At 41.2% G+C, this 22599-nt stretch overlaps 1 protein-coding gene across 1 annotated transcript in view; it reads left to right on the top strand.

Moving 5' to 3' along the window:
• The window catches only part of Slc27a2 (solute carrier family 27 member 2), a 59457-nt gene extending 39537 nt beyond the window's left edge, over positions 1-19920 (top strand). Inside the window, exons 5-10 of the mRNA XM_004669728.2 lie at positions 6723-6917; positions 11754-11844; positions 13394-13592; positions 15574-15671; positions 18180-18310; positions 19443-19920. Of these exons, the coding sequence (XP_004669785.2) occupies positions 6723-6917; positions 11754-11844; positions 13394-13592; positions 15574-15671; positions 18180-18310; positions 19443-19619 (891 nt within the window). The 3' untranslated portion in view covers positions 19620-19920. The remainder of the gene's footprint in view (positions 1-6722; positions 6918-11753; positions 11845-13393; positions 13593-15573; positions 15672-18179; positions 18311-19442) is intronic.
• Positions 19921-22599: the final 2679 nt, after the last annotated feature.

Genomic DNA, 22599 nt, shown 5'->3' with positions numbered 1-22599 from the left:
AACGGTAATCAAACAACCCGTCCCTGGCTATCCATCTTGTTCCTACTGTGATAGTGCCAGTTTACATGATCATTTACTCTGTTTCCTCCATTTCGGCTGTCATTATCATTATGTTCCATGCCTACTAGTATGTAGCTCATGGTAGCTGACCCATACACATTCATTGAATGAATCGGTGCTCCACATATAATGAGGAAGAAATAAGAGGAGATAATTAAATTAATTTGTTAAGTTTTTTTAAAAAAAATATTTATTTATTTAGTTATTTATTTATTTTGAAGCAGAGGGCAGGGAGAGAGGAGAGAGAAAATGGGCACGCCAGCGCCTCTACCCACTGCAAACAAACTCCAAATACATGCACTACTTTGTGCATCTGGCTTTATGTGGATTCTGGGGAATCAACCCGGATCATTAGGCTTTGTAGGCAAATACTTTAACCACTGAGCCATCTCTCCAGCCTTTAATCTGTTCATCTCTCTCATATAAGGATGAATGAGGGGTAGAATAGCAAAGCTATTTCACTTAAGTTTTTTAGAGAAGAATTTTTAAGTATTCTTCAATTCAATCTGTCTTGTCTCTTTTAATTTTGTTTAATTTATTTGCAAGGAGAGAGAAAAGGAATGAATAAATGAATACAGATATGCCAGGGCCTCCTGCCACTGCAAATGAATTCTAGATGCATGTGCTACTTTGTGCATCTAGCTTTACATGGGTACTGGGGAATCAAACATGGGTCAGCAGGCTTTCAAGCCTTTAACCTCTGAGCCATCTTCCCAGCTCTCTGTCTTCTCTTATAAATCACTTATTTGTGAGCATTAGAATTAATTTCTTGCATTGTGCAATTGTTCAGCTCCCATTTTGTTTATGTAGTTACCTAAAAACAATGTCCTTTAGGAAAAAAGTAATTATTGGAGCAAGATATTGGTAGAGTTGAGTATTTCAGTCCTCTAGTTATGAACTTAGTTATAGAAAGGGAGCTCGATGAGGTTCTGTACATCTTCTGAGAGAGGAGAAAGAGGAAGAAATTAATCCAGGAAAGAGTTCCAGAGACCACGAGTGAATGTCATATTTGAAAAGGGAAATGAGGGCTGGAGAGATGGCTTAGTGGTTAAGCGCTTGCCTGTGAAGCCTAAGGACCCTGGTTTGAGGCTTGATTCTCCAGGTCCCACGTTAGCCAGATGCACAAGGGGCATATGCATCTGGATTCTGTTTGCAGTGGCTGGAGGCCCTGGCATGCCTATTCTCTCTCTCACACTCTCTATCTGACTCTCTATCACTCTCAAATAAATAAATAAAAAATGAACAAAAAAAATTTAAAAGAGAAAAGGGAAATGAGTTGAGGTAAGCAGGACACTGACAACTTGATAGACTCAACTTACCTCCTTAGAGATGTCTGTCCTCCCTCCCATGTGTAATGCCCTCTGTGCTCCCTTCCAGCCTGAGATTTCTGTCATTGAGTCACCTGAATTCTAGTAGAAGTAGGATGGAGTGGTGTAGTATGTAGCAGTACAGGACATAGAATGAACAATTGGGGGACAGATTCAGGGATAGGCCAAGAGAAGGAGAAGGAAAGGAAAATTGGATTTTGCCACACTGTGAGTTGTAATGGGAACAGGAAGTTCTCCAACCAGACAACCTGAACAGCATTAGAAACAATGGAATGAACTGCCTGGCCTACAGGGAACTGCACAGGTAGAATATGAGGCTAAGTGGTTGGTCCAGGAGGCATGTGTTCCATTATCCTGAGGCTTAAATGTGAAGAGAACAAATCATGACTAGAGGGTTGTATATGGAGGGGTGATATGGGATATGGCATTTCTAGAAGTCTCCTGGGATGCAGCAGGGAGGGTTCACTGGAAAGAGAATGGCCTCTTTGATAAAGCAAGTAGATGGAGCTTCCCCTGAGTACAGCGCAGTATTAAGAGCCTGGCCTGAGGAATTCTGACGATGGTGAAAACCTTTCATCTCTCACAAGCCCCCTCAAACAAGGAAGCCAAGACACACAAGTTCATGATCTAAGAAGCCAAGAGATACTACAAAGTTGAACTACAGTAGAACAGAAATCTGAAAACTGGAGGTGACTGATGTATGCTGAGGAAGGCATATCATGATAAAATGTAAGACTGCCAACAAGGAGGGAGGGAGATTCTCCAAGAACATCATTTGAATTTTGATAGCAGCGTCGCAAGGAAGAAGACAAAGACGTGGTGCCTTCAGAATTCAAAGTAAAAGTGATTTCTGCCTTTACAGTTGTAAATAAGTTATTGCCCATCTAGAATTCTATATCCAGCTGTATCGTTATTTAGCTATATATTTCCAAGCTGGGCTTGGTTTCAGGGGCCTGTAGTCCCAATTCCTTAGGAGTAAAACTGATGAATCAAGAGACAGCTATATAAGCATTTAAGTTAGAAATGTGAGGATAAGATGAAACACTATAAGAATACAAATAACTCACCTCAGCATGGTAAGCTAGGGCAGAGGGTGGGGATAGATAAGTAGGATGGACACAGCATTTTTTATTCAAGAGTCTTTTGATGCTATTTGATTTGTTATGCTGTATTTTCTCTCCCTCTCTCTCTCTCTATTTTCTTTTTGTTTTTAAAAATATTTTATTTTTATTTATTTGGAACAGAGAGAGAGGCAGATAGAGAAAAAGAATAGGTGCACCAGGGCCTCCAGCCACTGCAAATGAACTCTAGATGCATGTGCCCCCTTGTGTATCTGGCTAACATTGGTCCTGGGAAATCAAACCTAGGTCCTTTGGTTTTGTAGGCAAGTGCCTTACCTGCTAAGCCATATGTCCAGCCCTTTATTTTTCTTTTTATTTCTCTTTGATGTCTGCTTGCTTATGACAGGTTCTCATGTAGCACAGGCTGATCTCAAACTTGCTGTATATCCAAGGATGGCCTTAAACTCCTAATCCTCCTGTCTCCACCTCCCAAGTGCTGGGATTACAGTATACCACCACCAGGCCCAGCCTTTTTAAATTAAGGAAAAGAGTGCTGTCTGAAGCCATGTATATTTGGATTTGAATCTTGGAGCCACTAATTAACTATCTTTGTGGTCTTGGGCTCATTACTATAACCTAATACAAGTCAACTCCTTCATGATCTAGCTCATTCTGGAAGAATTTTTAGAAACTGAAGTAAGATAATACAAGCAAAATGAGGACACATGGGCAAGCCTTCAGCAAAAGTTTTCTGTCTACTTTACTTTCCGGGTTCTCTACATTCTTCCTGGAACGCCTTGACGTCACCCTTCATTAGTAACTAAATCTCAGTATAGATTAAACACCCAGGTGTTCCTGTCACACCTCAGCTCTGTGTGCAGTAGATGGTTTGAGCCTTGTTAAAGAAAGGAGCAGAGTTGACTCTTGGCTTTGATGATAGAGAAGCACCCTGTCCCTGAGGAAAGGGAGAGCTTAAGTGGACTCTACTTTCAGCCACTGGTAAGCAAAAGCCTAAGTGAAAACCAGGCATCTTAGAAAGTTCTGGGACCACATTTATGTCCAGGAGTATTTCTGCCTCGTACCTTAATCCCCTCTGCTAGTGTAATAAGATCCCTCAGTTGTATAGTGAAAACTGAGCCTGTGGTATTATAATTATAAGCTTAGCTACCTGCAACCCGCAGGTGTCAGCTGCACCTGTGAGGCCAGCCAGCTTCCCACACACCCAGAGTACCTGCACCTTTAGCTCTGCCCTTGTGCCAATGCCCCAGCCAGCAGCAACTACAAGGGGAAATTTGAGAGTTTCCTGGTGGAGATTATTTGTTTATACAATATACAAAGCACAGGTTCAGGCCCTGTGGAGGATTCAGAGATGTTTTTGGCCTCTGTGAAGGCACATCTAACGAGAGAGATAAATGATTCATTACACAAGGAGGCAAACTACTGTGTTGGAGAAGGGCTAATTGTGAGCTGTAAATGGGACAAGAAAGATTTGGGTTTACACATGGGAGGGCTACTTTGAAGCTTCTCACCCAGGCCTGAGAGCAAGTGAGCACCCAGGTCAGGTGGTTGTTGTTAAGTGAAAATGAGTATTCTTGAAATATTTGGGATATTTTTTTTATCAGAGTTGCATGGATAGAGATCAAAAGGGGAGATTTCTAAATACTCTGACAGTTTTTTTTTTAATTTTTATTAACATTTTCCATGATTACAAAATATATCCCATGGTAATTCCCTCCCTCCCCACCCCCACACTTTCCCACTTGAAATTCCATTCTCCATCATATTACCTCCCCATTACAATCATTGTAATTACATATATACAATATCAACCTATTAAGTATCCTCCTCCCTTCCTTTCTCTTCCCTTTATGTTTCCTTTTCAACTTACTGGCCTCTGCTACTAAGTATTTTCACTCTCACACAGAAGCCCAATCATCTGTAGCTAGGATCCACATATGAGGGAGAACATGTGGTGCTTGGCTTTCTGGGCCTGGGTTACCTCACTTAGTATAATCCATTCCAGGTCCATCCATTTTTCTGCAAATTTCATAAGTTCATTTTTCTTTACCCCTGAGTAGAACTCCATTGTATAAATGTGCCACATCTTCATTATCTACTCATCAGTTGAGGGACATCTAGGCTGGTTCCATTTCCCAGCTATTATAAATTGAGCAGCAATAAACATGGTTGAGCATGTACTTCTAAGGAAATGAGATGAGTCCTTTGGATATATGCCTAGGAGTGCTATAGCTGGGTCATATGGTAGATCAATCATTAGCTGTTTTAGGAACCTCCACACTGTTTTCCACAATGGCTGGACCAGATTGCATTCCCACCAGCAGTGCAGAAAAGTTCCTTTTTTTCCACATCCCCGCCAACATTTATAATCATTTGTTTTCATGATGGTGGCCAATCTGACAGGAGTGAGATGGAATCTCAATGTATACTCTGACAGTTTTTGATGAGAATAGCATCTTATGAGCAGGGGACCCTATAATTTATTACCCAATGGTAACACTTGAAAGTAATTGGCAATAAGCACATCAAGACAACAATATAAGCCAGAACTGGCTCTAGCAAACAGACATAGATGGCCCACCTCTCAACAGTACTTGGTAATTATGAAAGGGAACACATTCAGTGACCTGGGACCTGTGGAACTGATGAAGTTTTGGTGGTGTAGTGGTGATGGTGTTTTGAGATCTCACTCTAGCTCAGGATGACCCAGACTTCACTCTGTGGGCTCAAGGCTGGCCTTGAACTCGGAGCAATCCCCCGAGTACTGGGATTGAAGGTGTGCACCACAGGCCAGAGAGATGGTTTGGTGGTTAAGGCATTTTCCTGCAAAGCCAAAGGATCCCGGTTCGACTATCCAGGACCCACATAAGCCAGATGCACAAGGGGATACATACATCTGGTGTTCATTTGCAGTGGCTGGAGGCCCTGGCCTGCCCATTCTGTCTCTCTCCCTCTGCCTCTTTCTCTCTTTCAAATAAATAAATAAAATATTTTTTTTTAAAAAAGGTGTGCACCACCATACAGGTTGATGAACAACTTTGATTACTAAACAACCAGAATATCCAGGGCTCATGCAAGTTCAAACTGTTCTCAAACTACCCTACTAAGCACCCTCATAAGAGACATGAGGACTTTGGCCTTTCTCTACACCTATTCTCTTCATGCCCCCAATCCCAGCATGCGGAAGGATCACTGTGAGTGTCAGGTCAGCCTGGGCTAGAATGAGACTCTGCCTCAAAGAAACAAGCAAACAAAAACAAGTGTTTCCTTTGTAATTTTTCCAATGAATCTCCCTTCTACGCCACTGGAGCAACTGGGAGCCAGCTTCCTTTTTTTTCCCCTTCCCGAGTCATTGTGAAGCTGTCTCATGCCATTGAAACAGTTTCACTACCTTGGTTCAGCTGCAACTGGCCTTGTGACTTCTAGTTGTTCTTGTCCGATGTGATCAGGATTATTGTCTCTAAGCCCTAACATTTATCTTTAATGGCTTGTGAAAATGGCTGCTGTGCTCTTTCTCTCTTCCTCCTTCTCTCTCCCCTCTCTCTTTCTTACTCTGTCTCAATTGTGTTCAGGTATCTTCGTTGCCATAGGAAAATTATTGCTTCACCAGTAGAAACATAATCCAGGATCCTACTGGTAATAAAACGTGTCCATTTCTGACAGCTATTTCCTATGGGGTACATTCTTTCTGAAAAGTAATTGCTATTCACCAGCCCCATCAATAATACTATAACACTTTACATTGGATGGGACTAAATGTCAACATCACTTTTATCTAATAGTCTCATCTTGCCTCTTAAAAATAAAACTGAGGGCTGGAGAAACGTTTAAATTGTTTGCCTGGAAAGACTAATGACCCAGGTTCAATTCCCCAATACCCATGTAAAGCTAGATGCATAAAGGGCCACAGGCATCTGGAGTTTGCTTGCAGTTGCAAAAGGCCCTGGCTTACCCATACTCATTCTCTCTCCCTCCCTCCCTCTCTCCCTCCCTCCTTGCAAATAAATAAATTATTTTTAAAAAAATGTAAAAATCTACATTTTTGAGTATTAAAGCTGCCAGACTATAATGCTTATATTGTATGTGAGTTGTACAAAAGGCATATGCTAAAGTGAATTTGTAACCAACACAAATAAGTAATAAGATAAAGAAAACTACTAGTATAAATTAAATATGTAGAAAATAAAGGCAATTGATAGGTTAAGTATGGGCTCTAGAAATGTTAAATTTGGGTCTCCTTCTTCATCTACCACAGAAGCCAAATGATCGTGATCATAAAGTGAGGCTAGCTCTGGGAAATGGCTTACGAGGAGATGTGTGGAGAGAGTTTATCAAGAGATTTGGGGACATTCACGTTTATGAGTTCTACGCTTCCACTGAAGGCAATATTGGATTTCTGAATTACCCAAGAAAGATTGGTGCTGTCGGAAGAGCAAACTACCTACAAAGAGTTAAGTACATTGAAAATTGAGAGAGATTTCTTACAGACTGTGCCATGACAGTGTGATAATCATAACCTCATGCAGCATGAAGGTTGTATCCCATCTGTATTGCCAAGAGAAAGTTTGCTCATTCACTATAACAATGGCCTTAAGGAGGGCATTTCAACTTCTGTTAATAACAACACACTATTATCTTGCCATCTACAACTTCTGTTAGGTCTCCATTTATACTTTCACATGGTAAAAAAAAATCTTGACAGTTGCCATTCTATAAGTTTATTAGCCACTGTGAAACACAGTGTGTGATCAAGCTACACATGTAAATCACATGTGGAGTTCTTTATATAGGCAGGTACGGAGTACCACTCCCAGGGCTTGGGACTCAATTATTCTTAACTAAAAACCTGATGATGTTTCTTTTTTTAAAAAAACTATTTTTATTTTATTTTTATGTAATAAAGAGAAAGTGGATGGTCATGCCAGAGTCTCTAACAACTGCAAAAGAATTCCAGACATATATGTCACCTTGTGCATCTGGCTTATGTGGGTACTTGGGAATTGAACCTGGGTCCTGAGGCTTCACAGGCAAGCACTTTAACTGCTAAGATATCTCTCCAGCCCCTGATGTTTCTTAAAAACAATGTAAGGTTAAGAGCAACTGTCTAGACCTTCAAGAGAGGGAGGATGAGCTAATCAGCATTTGTATTCTCCTAATAATTCCACCAGAGGGATGCTTCTTATTTTTCTCTCCTCCTCAGTTATTTTGTTGCCTGGGTTCCAGAACAACCTTTCTGTCTTCTTTGTCATCAAGCAGAATAGCACATGTGTTCTGACCCTCTATTGGCTTGTAAGGTCATGGTTACCAGCCACTGGACACCCATACTATCTGACTAGGAAGTAGCCACACCACAGCACCTAGGCAGCCTTTGTCCCCATGAACTGACCAACAGAGCAGAGAGGACAGTAGTCCATGGGCATAAGTGCTGTGGCTCTGAAAAGAAAATCACTTCCACATGCTAGCTCACTGACCTCAGACAAGTCATTTACGTTCTTCAGGTACAATTTCATCATCTTAAAGCAAAGATTTAAAAAAAAAAAAAAAAGAGACTGAGCCCTAACTGTTCTTAACAGAAAGGATTGCTAAAAAGATGAAGTCATTTACGAAAAAGCCCTTCAAGGCCCAACGCTTGTCATGAAAGTCTTGGATATTAACCCTCCCATTCCTTATACTCTGACCAGAGCTCAAGAATGACCAACTCCATAGATCTTCTCCAGCAATAGCAACTAAACTAAACTCACTCACTACCCAGCTCCCACTGCTGTCCTCCTCCATACCTGATGCAGTAAGGAGCCTCCAGCTCTGTGTGGATATTTAAATGCAAAATTAAGTAAATAAAATTTATTGGGCTGACTCAGCTATTAAGGTGCTTGCCCATAAAACCTAACAACTCAAGTTCAGTTCCCCAATACCCAGTAAATAAAGCCAGATACATGAGATGCCGCATGCTTATGGAGTTCCTTTAGTGACTGGCAGGCCAGCACATGCCTTTAATTCCAGCATTAGGGAGGCTGAGGTAGGAGGATTGCTGTGAGTTCGAGGCCAGACTGAGACTACATAGTGAATTCCAGGTCAGCCTGGGCTAAAGCAAGATCCTATCTCGTAAAACCAAAAAAAAAAAAGAAAAGAAAAAGTTTCTTTATTCACAATAGCCACTACTTTTTAATATATTTTATTTATTTATTTGAGAAAGAGAAAGAGGCAGAGAGAGAGAGAATGGGTGTGCCAGGGCCTCCAGCCACTGCAAACTAACTCCAGATGCATGTACCCACCTCCTTGTGCTTCTGGCTTAAGTGGGTCCTGGAGAGTCAAACCAGAATCCTTTGGCTTTGCAGGCAAGTGCCTGCAGGCAATCACTAAGCAATCTCTCCAGCCCAGCCACCAAGCTACATTTTAAATGTTAATAGACACTTGTGATTAGAGACTCTCATACTGAGCAGAGCCAAGAGGATCAGCCTCTGTTGGCTTCTGTTCAACACAGACTAGCCCAGCCATTGAAACCAAGGCTAAACACAGCCAGCTGTCAGTGTTGCTATTACAGACCCTCTAAAAGCAGACTTGCGAGGCTGGAGAGATGGCTTAGAGTTTAAGGCATTTGCCTGCAAAGAAAAAGGACCTAGGTTCGATTTCCCAGGACCCACATTAGCCAGATGCACAAGGGAGCGCACGTGTATGGGGTTCATTTGCAGTGGCTAGAGGCCCTGGTGTTCCCATTCTCTCTCCCTCTCCCTCTTTTGCTGTCAAATAAATAAATAAATAAAAATAAAATATATTTTTTTTTAAAAAAAAGCAGATTTACAAGCCAGGCATGGTGGTGCACAGCCTTAATCCCAGTACTTGGGAGGTAGAGGTAGGAGTATTGCCAAGAGTTCAAGGCCACCCTGAGACTACATAGTGAATTCTAGGTCAGCCTGAGCTAGAGTGAGACCTTGCCTTGGGAAAAAAAAAAAAAAAAAAGCAGTTACATAGATGTTACATAGATATTTGTTTCTACTCTATTGGAAGTTGGTGTCATGTATATCACCATTTCTTTATTTTCTTACCCATTGATTATCATGTTTTATTGTCAGTTCTTTTACTTTAAACAAAACCACTTAAAAGAGAGAGAGAGAGAGAGAGAGGCGGGTGTGGTGGCACACACTTAATCCCAGCACTTGGGAGGCAGAGGTAGGAGGATCACCGAGAGTTCAAGGCCATCCTGAGACTACATAGTGAATTCCAGGTCAGTCTGAACTAGAGTGAGACCCTCCCTCAAAAAAAAAAAAGGACAAGAAAAAGAAAAGCCTAATGGCACAGTTTCAATTCTACAGTACCCGCATAAAGCCAGATGGCACAAAGTGGTGCATGTGTCTGAAATCTGTTTACTATGGCAAGAGGCCCTGACACATCCATATTCCCTTCTGTCTGCCTCTTTCTCCCTATTTCTCTCAAATAAATAAAATTATTTTTTAATCTTTTTATTTATTTAAAGAGAGAGAAAGAGGCAGAGAGAGAGAGAGAGAATAATAAAACTATTTAAAAAAAAAAACTTGCCGGGCGTGATGGAGCATGCCTTTAATCCCAGCACTTAGGAGTCAGAGATAGGAAGATCACCATGAGTTCAAGGCCACCCTGAGACTACAGAGTGAATTCCAGGTCAGCCCCTGAACCAGAGTGAAACCCTACCTCGGGGGGGGGGGGGAGCCTTAAGGGCTAGAGAAATTGCTAAATTAAGGCTTAAAGCACTTGCCTGCAAGACTAAGGACCCTGGTTTGATTCTCCAGGTCCCACATAAGCCAGATGCACAAGGTGGCATATGTGTTTGGAGTGTTTTTTACAGTGGCTACAGGCCCTGGAATGCCCCTACTCTCTCCCTTCCCCCTCACTGTCTCAAATAAAAATAAATAAATCCTTAAGAGGTCCTCCTTTCTCAGCCTCCCAAATACCTAGGATTATAGGTATGTGCTACCAGACTGGCTATGACAGAATTTTTATAATTTTATTGTCCTAGGCCTGAAATAATTTTACCTTTCACCCTTACATATATTGGTTAATGTGTCCCTGAAAATGTGTAACATCTAATGATATTAATATAAGATTATATAAGATCTTTAAAATCCATTTGTGATATGTCCATCAAAAAATACTATGAAGATATTCCTAACAGCTTGATTTATAATAGTCCAAATTTAGTAATGTTCCAAATACCTATTAGGAGAAGAATAAACAAATTGTAGTTTATTTGTTTGAGAGAGAGAGAGAAAGGATGTGGTGCCAGGGCTATCTGGCATTTGTGTGTGTGTATGTGTGTGTGTGTATGTGTGCATCTGGCTTTATGTGGCTACTGGGGAATCAAGCCCAAGCTATCAGGTTTTGCAAGCAAGTTAAGTTGAGCCATCTCTCCAGCCCCAATTTGTAATATATTTACACTAAGAAAAATTGCATGCCAATAACAGTGTACCAGTAGGGCTGGGAATGTAGTCCAGACGTGGAGCACCTTACAGCATGTGAGAGGCCTTAGACTCAATCTGCAGCACCACTACATTAAGAGAAAAGTTAATCAGAGAAACCACATCTCGAGAGATGACTCCGCAGGTAAGAGCACTTCCTGTGCAAGCTTGGGGACCTGAGGAGGCCAAGACAGGCTTCAAGTTTGATCCCCAGGAACTCACATAAGCAGCTGACCATGCCACACACACCAGCAACCACAGTCGTCCATGGGAGCAGAGACCTGAGAATCACCAGAGCGCTCGTGCGCTCTCTCTCTCTCTCTCTCTCTCTCTCATACACACACACACACACACACAGCTCCAGGATCAGTAAGAGACTCCAGCTCATATAAGAACAGGCAGAAGGACAATAGAGTTGAACACCTGACATTCTGCTCTGTGTCACATGGATACATACACATGCATACACCTCACATACCACACACACAACATTTTACACACACACAAGCAAAAAAGAAAAACCACAAATAGAAATACCAACATATATAGATAAATATTCACAGATGTATTGAAAGAAGCGACATAAAAGCCTATACTTACTTAATTAAAGTTGGAAGTTAATTGATGGTAATAAAGGCCAGATGGTGTTTAACCTAAAGAAAATGACAAAAAGTAACTTTTTAGGTAAAATGAATGTTTCATATCTTGATCTGGATGGTAATTATAGAAGTATGTTCAAATTTCATCCAAGCTAAGCACAAGATATAAGTGTTTTATGTACTTTCTTATGTATTTTTTAAACAATAGAAAAATGCAAAAGAGTATGTTCTCAAAATGACATATTTTACTTTTGGTAGAAAGTTGTAACTTATGAGCTGATTAAATATGATGTGGAAAAAGATGAACCTGTCCGTGATTCAAATGGATACTGCATCAAAGTCCCCAAAGGTACAATGGACGTCTTCATTTAACTGTGTGTTTTGTCTTGACCAAGTAACTTTTAACAACTAACATATTACTACCATATATTAAGTTTCATTACAATATTTATTAAATATTAAACTATTCAGAAATAGTTACAGAAATTATACGAGGTACTAATTTCTCATTATTGTTTTAAAACCAGCTTAGAGCCGGGCGTGGTGGCGCACGCCTTTAATCCCAGCACTCGGGAGGCAGAGGTAGGAGGATCACCGAGAGTTCGAGGCCACTCTGAGACTACATAGTAAATTCCAGGTCAGCCTGAGCCAGAGTGAGACCCTACCTCGAAAAACCAAAAAAATTAAAAAAAAATAAAACCAGCTTAACAACTTCTTGCTTTGTAAGATGTTTTGTGGGCAGGAATATGTAACTGGGGTTGCAAAACTATAGTTAGTTTAGGTAATCTTTAACTTCTATACATTTGTGATGTATGTATAAATCATTCAGAGAAAGATTAACATTAAAATAATTACCACTGTGTGCCATGTAAAATAATACTTAGTATATGAGTATATATGACATACAATAATACCTACATATATGATCTCTATTTGTTATTTTTTTTTCTTGTTCCTGGGGCCAAATATCTGACAAGAAACAATTTAAGGGAGAAATGGTTGGCTTTGCATTACAGTTTCAGAAAGGTTATAGTCAATCATGGTAAAGAAGGCATGGCATTAAGAGTATGAAGGGAGCCTGGCGTGGTGGTGCACGCCTTAAATCCCAGCACTCAGGAGGCAGAAGCAGGAGGATCATCGTGGGCTCAAGACCACCCTGAGACTACATAGTGAATTCAAGAGCAGCCTGGACCAGAGTGAGACCCTATCTCAAAAAACCAAAATTGTAAATAAATAAATAAAGAGTATGAAGTGACTGGTCACAGTGAGTACACAGTCAGAAAGCAGAGCATGGACAAGAAGCTAGGCCGGGCCATAAAACCTCAAGGCCTGCTCCTCCTGGTCCACTTCCTCCAATGAGGCTCCACTTCCTAAAGGTTTCACAATTTCCAAACGAGAACCAGCAAGGGAAGACCAAGTCTGCAAATCCGTGAGCCTCATACATGACTGTATGCAAAAAGTCACACTCTTTAGCCAGTGGGCTGTATGCTGTCAGGATTGGGAGACTGATAATAAAATTTCTTACCTCTAGAGCTGGGTGTGGTGGCACACACCTTTAATCCCAGCACTTGGGAGGCAGAGGTAGGGGACTACTGAGAGTTCGAGGCCACCCTGAGACTACAAAATGAATTCAGGTCAGCCTGAGCTAGAGCGAGACCCTACCTTGAAAAAAAAAAAAATCCTGCCGGGCATGGTAGCACACACCTTTAATCTCAGCACTTAGGACACAGAGGTAGGAGAATCGCCATGTGTTCGAGGCCATCCCGAGACTACATAGTGAATTCCAGGTCAGCCTGGGCTAGAGTGAGACCCTACCTCAAAAAAAACAAAAAAGAAAAAAAAAATCCTTACTTCTAGCACAAAAAATAAATAAATTACAATTTACTTTTTTCTCTTAGGTGAGGTTGGACTCCTGGTTTGCAAAATTACACAACTTACACCATTTAGTGGCTATGCGGGAGGAAAGTCACAAACAGAGAAGAAGAAATTAAGAGATGTCTTTAAGAAAGGAGATGTCTATTTCAACACTGGAGATCTCTTAATGATTGATCATGAAAATTTCGTCTATTTTCACGACAGAGTTGGAGATACATTCCGGTTGGTTTCTTGTGCAGAGTTTGGCTTCCTCCTCCATTAGACTCAGAGTCCTCTTTGGTTGTGTGGATTCACTTCCTCCTGTCTCTTTGCTGTCTCAGTTTACCTCCTGTATCCCCCAAATCAGGTGTAAAACCATGAGTGTCACTCTACAGTGCTGTGTGGCTGAGCAACATTAGATAAGAATAAGACAGGAACCCATGTCAGATTTTTGGAGCCTGAAGTCTCATTATCCCACAGAGCCTTTAAAAAATATATATATATTTAAATACTAATGTGGATTTGACCTGTTTGAAGAGGAGATGAGGGGTGCAGAGCCCTCCCCCCCTTATATCCTCCATCTCTAACCAAATGGTTGCCCACAGAACCCCCAGGCTATCATAAGGAAGTTTGAAAGTCATTTGAGTAGAAGATGACATGAATTTCTAACAACAGGCCAGTCCTCCAGGCTCTGACACGGGCCTCCTCCTTGTGTAAAAGGGCCTGTCTGGTCTGTGTAACACCCAGCAGTGAGCTTGACATTCTTGACTATCTTTTGAGAGATTTAATCAGGAAAGGATGCAAGTTGTTTGACTATAGTAGAAAGATCAAGGTTGAATGAGAACCAAGTTCCCAGTTGCCCTGAAGGCCGGTAACCCTTCCTGATCTCAATTCTTTTCGTCTATTTCAGGAGGGTCCTAGTGATCTTCGATTCTCATTCTATCCCTAAAATTCCCTGGCTCAGGTTCCGTATCATTATTTTATGCCACCTTCATGTTATTAAAAAAGATACTTCTGGGAGAACTAAAGATTTTATTTATTTATTTATTGAAAGAGAGAAAAAGAGAGACAGAATGGGCACACCAGGGCCTTCAGCCACTGTAAACAAACTCCAAACACATGTGCTTTCTGGTGCATATGTGTGGCATTGCATGCTTGCATCACTGTGTCTGGCTTACATGGGACCTGGAGATTTGAAGATGAGTTCTTAAGCTTCTCAAGCAAGACTCTTACTCACTAAACCACCTTTTCAGCCCAGATATTTTTAACACAAAATTCAGAAAAATAGTCCTGGCTGGGCCTTAACATTGCAATCTCTATAAAAACTGATGCTTTAATATTGTTTATTTATTTATGTGTCACAGAGAGAGGAAGAGGCAGAGAGGGAAAGAATTGGGCGTGCCAGGGCCTCTAGCCACTGCAGACAAACTCCATGTGCATGTGGCACCTTGTACATTGAGCTTTATGTGAGAACTGGGGAATTGAACCTAGGCCCTCAGGCTTTGTAGGCAAGTGCCTTAACCACTGAGCAATCTCTCTAGCCCCAGATTTTTTTTATTTTTATTTTTATTTTTTTATGTTTATTTATTCATTTGAAAGTGACAGACAGAGAAAGAGGCAAAGAGAGAGAGAGGATGGGCGCACCAGGGCCTCCAGCCACTGCAAACGAACTCCAGATGCATGCACCCCCTTGTGCATCTGGCTAATGTGGGTCCTGGGGAACCGAGCCTCGAACCGAGGTCCTTAGGCTTCACAGGCAAGCACTTAACGGCTAAGCCATCTCTCCAGCCCCTGGATTTTTTTTAATTAAGTTTTCTTATTGTGAGAACATGAAATAAAATTATAAAATTCTTTTAGAAAGTTCTAGAAAACCATTTGAGTAGAAGTTTACTACTTGAATTAAGTGACAAGATAAATAAGAAAAATGGGAAGCCTATATTAAAAAGGAGTTGAGATTTATTTCTGATTTCCAGTGATCTTAGCCATAGCTAGATTTTTAGCATTAGAATATCATCTATCTATTGTGTTTTGTGTAACAACATTGAAGTTCCACATTTCATTATCTAGGTCTATAATTTTTGTACCTCCAACAGAATGTCATGACTAAGTTGGAGAGTTGAGAAGACCATGATAAGGAGACAGCCACCCCAAAGAGGTGCTCTGTCCCATGGCAACATGGCCAGAAAGCACCAATGACTTTAGCTAACCCTGCCTCTTTTCCCAGGTGGAAAGGGGAAAATGTGGCTACCACTGAAGTTGCTGACATTGTCGGACTGGTCAGTTTTGTTCAGGAAGTGAATGTTTATGGAGTGCCTGTGCCAGGTATGTACTAGATATTAGGAATCTCTGCAGTTACTGAGCAGAATTTTGACAGCAGGCCATAGTTTGCCAGTGCTTTCTCCTACCAGCAGAAGGAACAACTGTCAGCCACCAGGGCTTAGGAGTCCTCTGGAGTCCTTAGGAGTATGTCATGCCTGCTGCTGCCCTTCTTCTGACTCAGCTGCTGTTGTCCTAGGGCCCTCAGGAAGATTAGGTTTTCTCACTGCAGGGTCCCACACTTTGTCTGGAACACCTTGAGGAATGAAGTGTTCATGCTTGAGCTGGGATATGACGTCATGGCCTCTGAGCCAGAATGTGCAAGTAAGAGCGATTGCAGTTGCATGGAGAACTGGCAAGGAGCTGGCTTTGTTCTTTGAAGGAAAGTTCTTGAGCCCAGCCCAGCCCTGAGCTTCTGGATCCTCACAGATGGGCATCACAGAGGCTTCTTCTGCAGATCTGCTGCTTCCAACAGAGTGCGAAGACCAAAGTCTAACATGGAAGCCTATCTCCAAAACCTGTTGGCTGCTTGACCTCAGACAGATCCCTAAAATGAGGCATAATACTGGCCCATCAGTTGAGATTATCAGAAGCACTCACTTATTTTACTTTTATAAATGCCAAACATATACATGAATGAAGCTGTGATGATAAATAATTTTAATAATAGATATTAGAGAAACCTCCACCTGATTCTTATTCTGATTGAGTGAGATGGAATCTCAATGTAGTTCGGATTTTCAGTTTTCTGGTGGCTAATGAGGTTGAACATTTTTTTGCATGCTTACTGGCCCTTTATGTTTCCTCTTTTGCACAGCCTAATGTTGAACTAGTCCCAAACCAAGCTCCATGAGTCAGTGAAGAGACCTGAGGCCCAACCGGCCCATGTGTCCCTCATCTGCTATTGTCACCAGAACAGTAAGCAAAAAGCTAGTCCATACAGAGTATTTCTGTTGTGTCAACCCTGCCCTGACTCTAAAGCGTACTGGAGATATTTGAGATTCCTGAGACAGATACCAGTGACCCCTTATGTAAAAAAGGGCTAAGAGTGAAACAAATGAGTAGGCATTGCTTTAAAAAGAAATAATCCTTCTGTTCTTTGCCTTCTGTGGAGCCTTAGGTAAACACACAATCACCATGGGAGAGATTTCAAAAGCTGAGGCTCAGGTGACCAGTCTGCTCCTTCCCCCTCTCTCTAATTATAGCTAAATAGTTGAGGAAAGTGAACCTATGCTCCCAACCTGCCCAATCAGGTAGAAGGTATATTAATACCTAATTACCACCGTCCTTACAAACAAACAATGGTAATTGTTCTAAACAGCTGGCTCTCTACTAACAACCCTGTTGTTGGGATCGATTTTCTCTATGGAGTGTATGGTCCCCAGAGACTAGTAGGCATGAATGGAAGGGCATAAAACAACTCGCCCTTGCACTGGCCTCCTTTACCTTCCTGTCCCGCAGCTTCTCTGGAATAGAGAAGCAAAGCTATTAGGAAACCTGATTAAATAAATAAGTCTCAAAGGTGGAGTTTGTGGAACAACAGACTTGGCATTACAAACTAAATAGCAAACTGAGTTCAATTATTTATGACTGTAGAACAAGGACTTTGCACTGTAATTTAAAAACAAAAAATAACTTCCTTTAGCCACTAGCTCTGTGTCCCACTAAGCTCTGTATAGGCTACTTAAGAATAATGTTATAGGGTTGGAAAGGTAGCTTAATGGTTAAGGTGCTTGCCTGTGAAGCCTAAGGACCCAGGTTCAATTCCCCAGTTCCTACTTAAGCCAGATGTACAAGGTGACACATGCGTCTGGAGTTCATTTGCAGTGGCTGAAGGCCCTAAAGTGCCCATTCTCTATCTGCCTGTTCCTCTTTTCCTCTCTCTCTCTCTCTCTCTCTTTCTCTCTCTCTCCCTCCCTCCCTTCCTCCCCCTCTCCCAAATAAAGAAACTAAATAATTTTTAAAGAATGGCATCATAAGCATAGGAACTGGTGCTACTTTGCCTGGATCCAATTGCTTTTCTTAATATTTTAATTTATGTATTTACAAGGAGAGAGAGAGAAAAAATGGGCACAGCAGGACCTGTTGCCTCTGAACATAAACTCCAGATGCATATGCCACTTTTTAGTTTGTGCATCTGGCTTTATATGGATACTGGGGCCATCAGGCTTTGTAAGCAAGCACCTTTAACCACTAAGCCACCTCTTCAGCCCTGGATCCAGTTTCTAACCCTGCTTAGTGTTTGCTGCATGAAATCGAGTCTCAGTTTCTTTAGCCTCTATTTCTTCATTTATAAAATGGGGGTACCATCTATACTTATTCATAAGGTTGTTGTTAGGGTTAAATGAGAATAATATGGACATATACATATATTTGAAATAAAATATGAACCATCCAAAAGAAATTTTTGCCATAATATCCCAGTCCACAGTTTGTTTGTTTTTTAACTAGCAAAGCCTCATGAATGAAATTAGCAGCTGCAACACATCTAATGTTTTATCACTTTATTTCTAGGTCATGAGGGTCGAATTGGGATGGCCTCAATCAAAATGAAAGAGAACCATGAATTCAATGGACAGAAACTCTTTCAGCATGTTGTTGATTATTTACCGAGTTATGCAAGACCTCGATTTCTGAGAATACAGGTGAGAAGTAACATTGAGTTCAAGAGATGCCTGTCTCTTAGGGAACAGCTCTCCTTCTCCCATAATGACTGCTTTAGCTAAATTTTCAGTACCCTTCTAAGGCAGCTCAGAAAGAAATGCCATGATTCAATGAGGACACAAAAATATCAGAAAATAAGGAAATAGAAACCCAATCCTAAACTTGTCCCTAAAATGACAAGCCAATTTGTTCAACAGTAGTCTTAGCAAATAAATCACAATCAGTGTTTGATGAGATGTGACAGACATTGCAAATAGAAATACTCTAACCTTACTATTTATTGTTCCTTTTGTGGGTGATGGGGAGAAGAGCTGGGGATAGAACCCAGAACCTAGCGCATGCTAGGCAAGCACTCTACCACTGAGCTAACCATGTTGTTTCCAATTTTAAAAACTAAAAACATCTGCTAATGTCCTACAGTTTCTTATAAGTAATATTTGATCGGTCATCATTAGTTATTTAGAACTGCCAAACTTAGTATTAATGCTGGAGGAATGGGCTTTTGTTATTTTTTTTTCTTTTTCCTCAAATATTAACCCTTTTTGTTAGTTGAATCTTCTCACTTTGGGACTTTGAGCTGTGTGATTTCATAAAGTAAGATTTGACACCATAGGACCCTAGTATGGTTGAGTCTGTAAGGTCATTTCTGCTGTGCTCATAAAGCATTGGCATTTGCTTTGTAGGTGGTAAAGACTCACAAGAACAAACATCTCCTAGTGGCTCAGTTAACATTAAGGAAATCTTTAGCCTAACAGACAGATGAGAAAAGTTGTCTGTATACATGAAGCCTCCTCCCACTCCCATCCCCACCATTAGCCAACATACCTGTGGTACCTGAAGCAGCAGGTGCCTGCATCCCTCTGCTCAAAATCTATGCATGGATGTCTCAGGGCTGGCAGGTTTTTACTCTCCTTGGATCTCTCATGATCTGAAGAGAATAAAAACAACGCCCTCACATGGTGCCCCCTTGTGGATCCTCTGGTTGTATGGGTCTCTTACTTCCTGCTTTCACATGAACCAGACATGCCAGTAATTGCCAAATCCCCATGCTTCCCCTGCATCCTAATCTGTTGCAAAACACTACCACAATGTGAATTGTCTGATGTTTTTCAGGATAATATTGAGATCACTGGGACTTTTAAACACCGCAAAGTGACCCTCATGGAGGAGGGCTTTAATCCCACGGTCATCAAAGATGCCTTGTACTTTATGGATGACACAGCAAAAACGTATGTGCCTATGACTGAGGACATTTATAAAGCCATAAGTGACAAAACTCTGAAACTCTAAATATTCTCAGGTGGCTAACTCATAATGTTTCCAAAAAGAAATTGCATGGGCCTAGCCCAGCTACTTGTTATAATCCAACTTTAATTTGACTGAAGATTATAAGGTACCATTATTTTTAGGAAATTACACATTAAAAAAGGAAGAGTTTTCTTTTTAATTACACCTGAAGTTTTGTAAGTGAAAAGATCTGGAGATAATTATTTTTTTCAAAATGCACCTGCTATTTGTATTTACAAACTGAGCTTGTTGGAGGTAGGGCCTTATTTTTAAATGCATAATAAAATATATGAATACTAACTAAGGAAATAGTGCTGTTTCTTATATTCTTTTCCTACTCTATTCTCAATACAAAGTCAGTTACTCCAAAGACTGAGAGTTTCATTGGTAATTTCCACAAATATCTCATTCATCAAGGTAACAGTGTTCTAGGTAAAAATGGGTGAAGGAAAGGACATGTGGGCCAGCAATGAACAACAAAACAGTGGAAATCCAGGCTCTAGCACAGGGAAGCCCCCTCTCTCCACTCATAAGCATTCTGGCCAGTGGGTAAAAATAGCATTAGCAAAAGGTGGGAGTGCCATGTGTACCCCTTGAATATCCATAAAAGGAGTACAGTAAAGATTTTTTTTAGCTTCATCAAGGGTTATAAGTTCATGGTCTACAGGATTCACATTGGAAATGTAACAGAAACAAGTCATCAATGAACAAGACAGCCACTGCTCAGCTTGTCAGCTGATTATTCTCACATTGAAATAGGTCAGATTCTGATGAGATCTTCTGATTATTCAGCAAACAAAAGTACAAGTTCTTTTTTGAAACAAGTTCTCACTATGTAGCCCAGTCTGTCCTTAAATTCACTATCCTCTTGCCTCCGTCTGCTTAGTTTTGGGATTATAGGCATGTACCACCATACCCAGCCAGAAATCAAAATCCTTATAAAATTTTCCCAAATTTTTGAAACTTGTGTGCATCTCAAATTATCTGAGAAACAGAAAAGCCTGGCTCTCCAGAAACCGTCACCATCTAAGATACACCTGGGACCATGCTCCACCTCTGCGGTTAGAAACTGGTTTCAGTCCACAGCCAGTCCCCTGAACTGTAACAAGCCTGTTAGGAACCCAGGGCTTCAGAACAGGAGGGACCCTGTGAGGCGCTCTTTCAGTCAAGCACTTTGCCTTCATACTCAGCCTCCTCCCTTCCTGAGTGCAATACTGTCATATTCATTGTGAAGGTTTTAGAAGCAGGTTCTTGGTATCAGTGCTCAGGACAACACAGCCTTGACCTAAATCTTTTCTCAAGTCATAGGAGTGTCACATTCACTGAGTCTGCATCCAGCAAGTAGAACTGGGTTCACTGCAGCCTCCCTAGAACAGTGGAGACTTTTTTCCTAGAAGCCATTCTTAGATGACCAGGAGCTGGCAAGGAGTCGTAATTCACCCAAAGTATAGTCCCCTTAAGGCCCCAAACAAATGTACCCAGAATGCTTATTGATGAGAAGAGTGGCCACCCTTTCCCCCAACAGTACTAGTAGTGTAATAATAATAATAATAATAATAATAAAATCATGTCTAGTATACTCCCTATTCTCATATGACTTCTAAGAGACTCATGGCCAGAATCCATGCCTCCACTTACTATACCTAGCAATGAACATTTCCTGAACACTTCATGTGCTTAAGGGACTTGAGGACTGCCAAAGGGAAGCTGAGTACATTTCATCTTTGTCATGTTTTCCAGTAACTTGAAATGACTCATGGTTAATGCCAGAACTTGAGAATTTTTGGAAAATTCTCTCTGCCTTTGCTTGATTGATTTCCCAGTGAGAATTTTTACCCAAGCATGTGTTTTGGAAAGTTTCACATTGTGCAATTGTGTTATATGGAATCTTGTCAAAGTAAGTCAGGTTGTCAGCACTCCTAAGTCAAGGCAGCCATGTGACTGTGTCACTAGGGGCCTCTTTCAAGGTGAGAGGTCAGCACTTATACCATTAGCCAAAACATTGGTGTTCCTATAACCACAGGCTGCTAGGCTCTGACTACTTTAACCTACGTTTTATATCCAGTTAGAAACTCGAAACTGATGTCCTCAGACTCCCTGTGCTTCCCAGCCTGATGGGAAGTGGTCTCCCCCAACATTCCCTCACCCCCATCCGGGCCAAGTACCACAGCTCCATTGTAATAAACTGAAGCACCAGGTACTGTCCTCAGCTCCTGGGTTTGCATATGTGTAAACAAAAGTAAACCATCACCTACAAGAAACTATTCTAAAAGATAGATCTCTCATTCTTCTAAAGGACTAGACAGGCCCATAGAAGTAGCAGTATAAGTTATGTTTGAGCTAATATCCATAAATGATCCACTGGGTAGATTTCAAATGTATTGTTAAGTGGTTATAATCAGTGGGCCGGGGAGATGGCTCCACTGGTAAAGGGGAGGTCTAGAGTTTGGATCCCCAGCACTCCACATAAATGCCAGGTGGGCATGGTGACCTGCCCTTAACCCCAATGCTCACAGGCAGAGATGGGAATCTGTGTGACAAGCTGGTAGGCTAGGCTAGCCAAATCAGTGAGCTCTGGTTTTGAGTGGAAGACCTTGCCTCAGTGAACAGCAATTAAAGAAGACACCTGACATCAACCTCTGTTCTCCACACTCATGCATGCACAGATGAACCCGCGCACATGTGACCACACTTACACATGCAGAAGTTTTGTAATCAGTGCATAGATAGAATGCTACATGCACCCAACTGATGTATTAAACTGGGAAGTGTCACCTCGAAAATGGAGCAAATGAGGAAGTTCAGGAGACTCAATATAAAAATGGGGAAGACTGACCAGTTTCAATGACCAGTCCTAAAACATGATTTAACAAATGTGTTTCTCATCCCATGAATGTCTGCTATAGATTGAGAGATGTGCTCAGAACCAGGATGATGGGGTTTTCCAAGACTCCTTCTAGGAAGACAGGTCAGATTTTGAAGG

This window comes from Jaculus jaculus, chromosome 8, assembly GCF_020740685.1.
Source record: "Jaculus jaculus isolate mJacJac1 chromosome 8, mJacJac1.mat.Y.cur, whole genome shotgun sequence".
NCBI classification, from domain to species: Eukaryota; Metazoa; Chordata; class Mammalia; order Rodentia; family Dipodidae; genus Jaculus; species Jaculus jaculus.
This window is presented reverse-complemented; position numbering and strand designations above follow the sequence as displayed.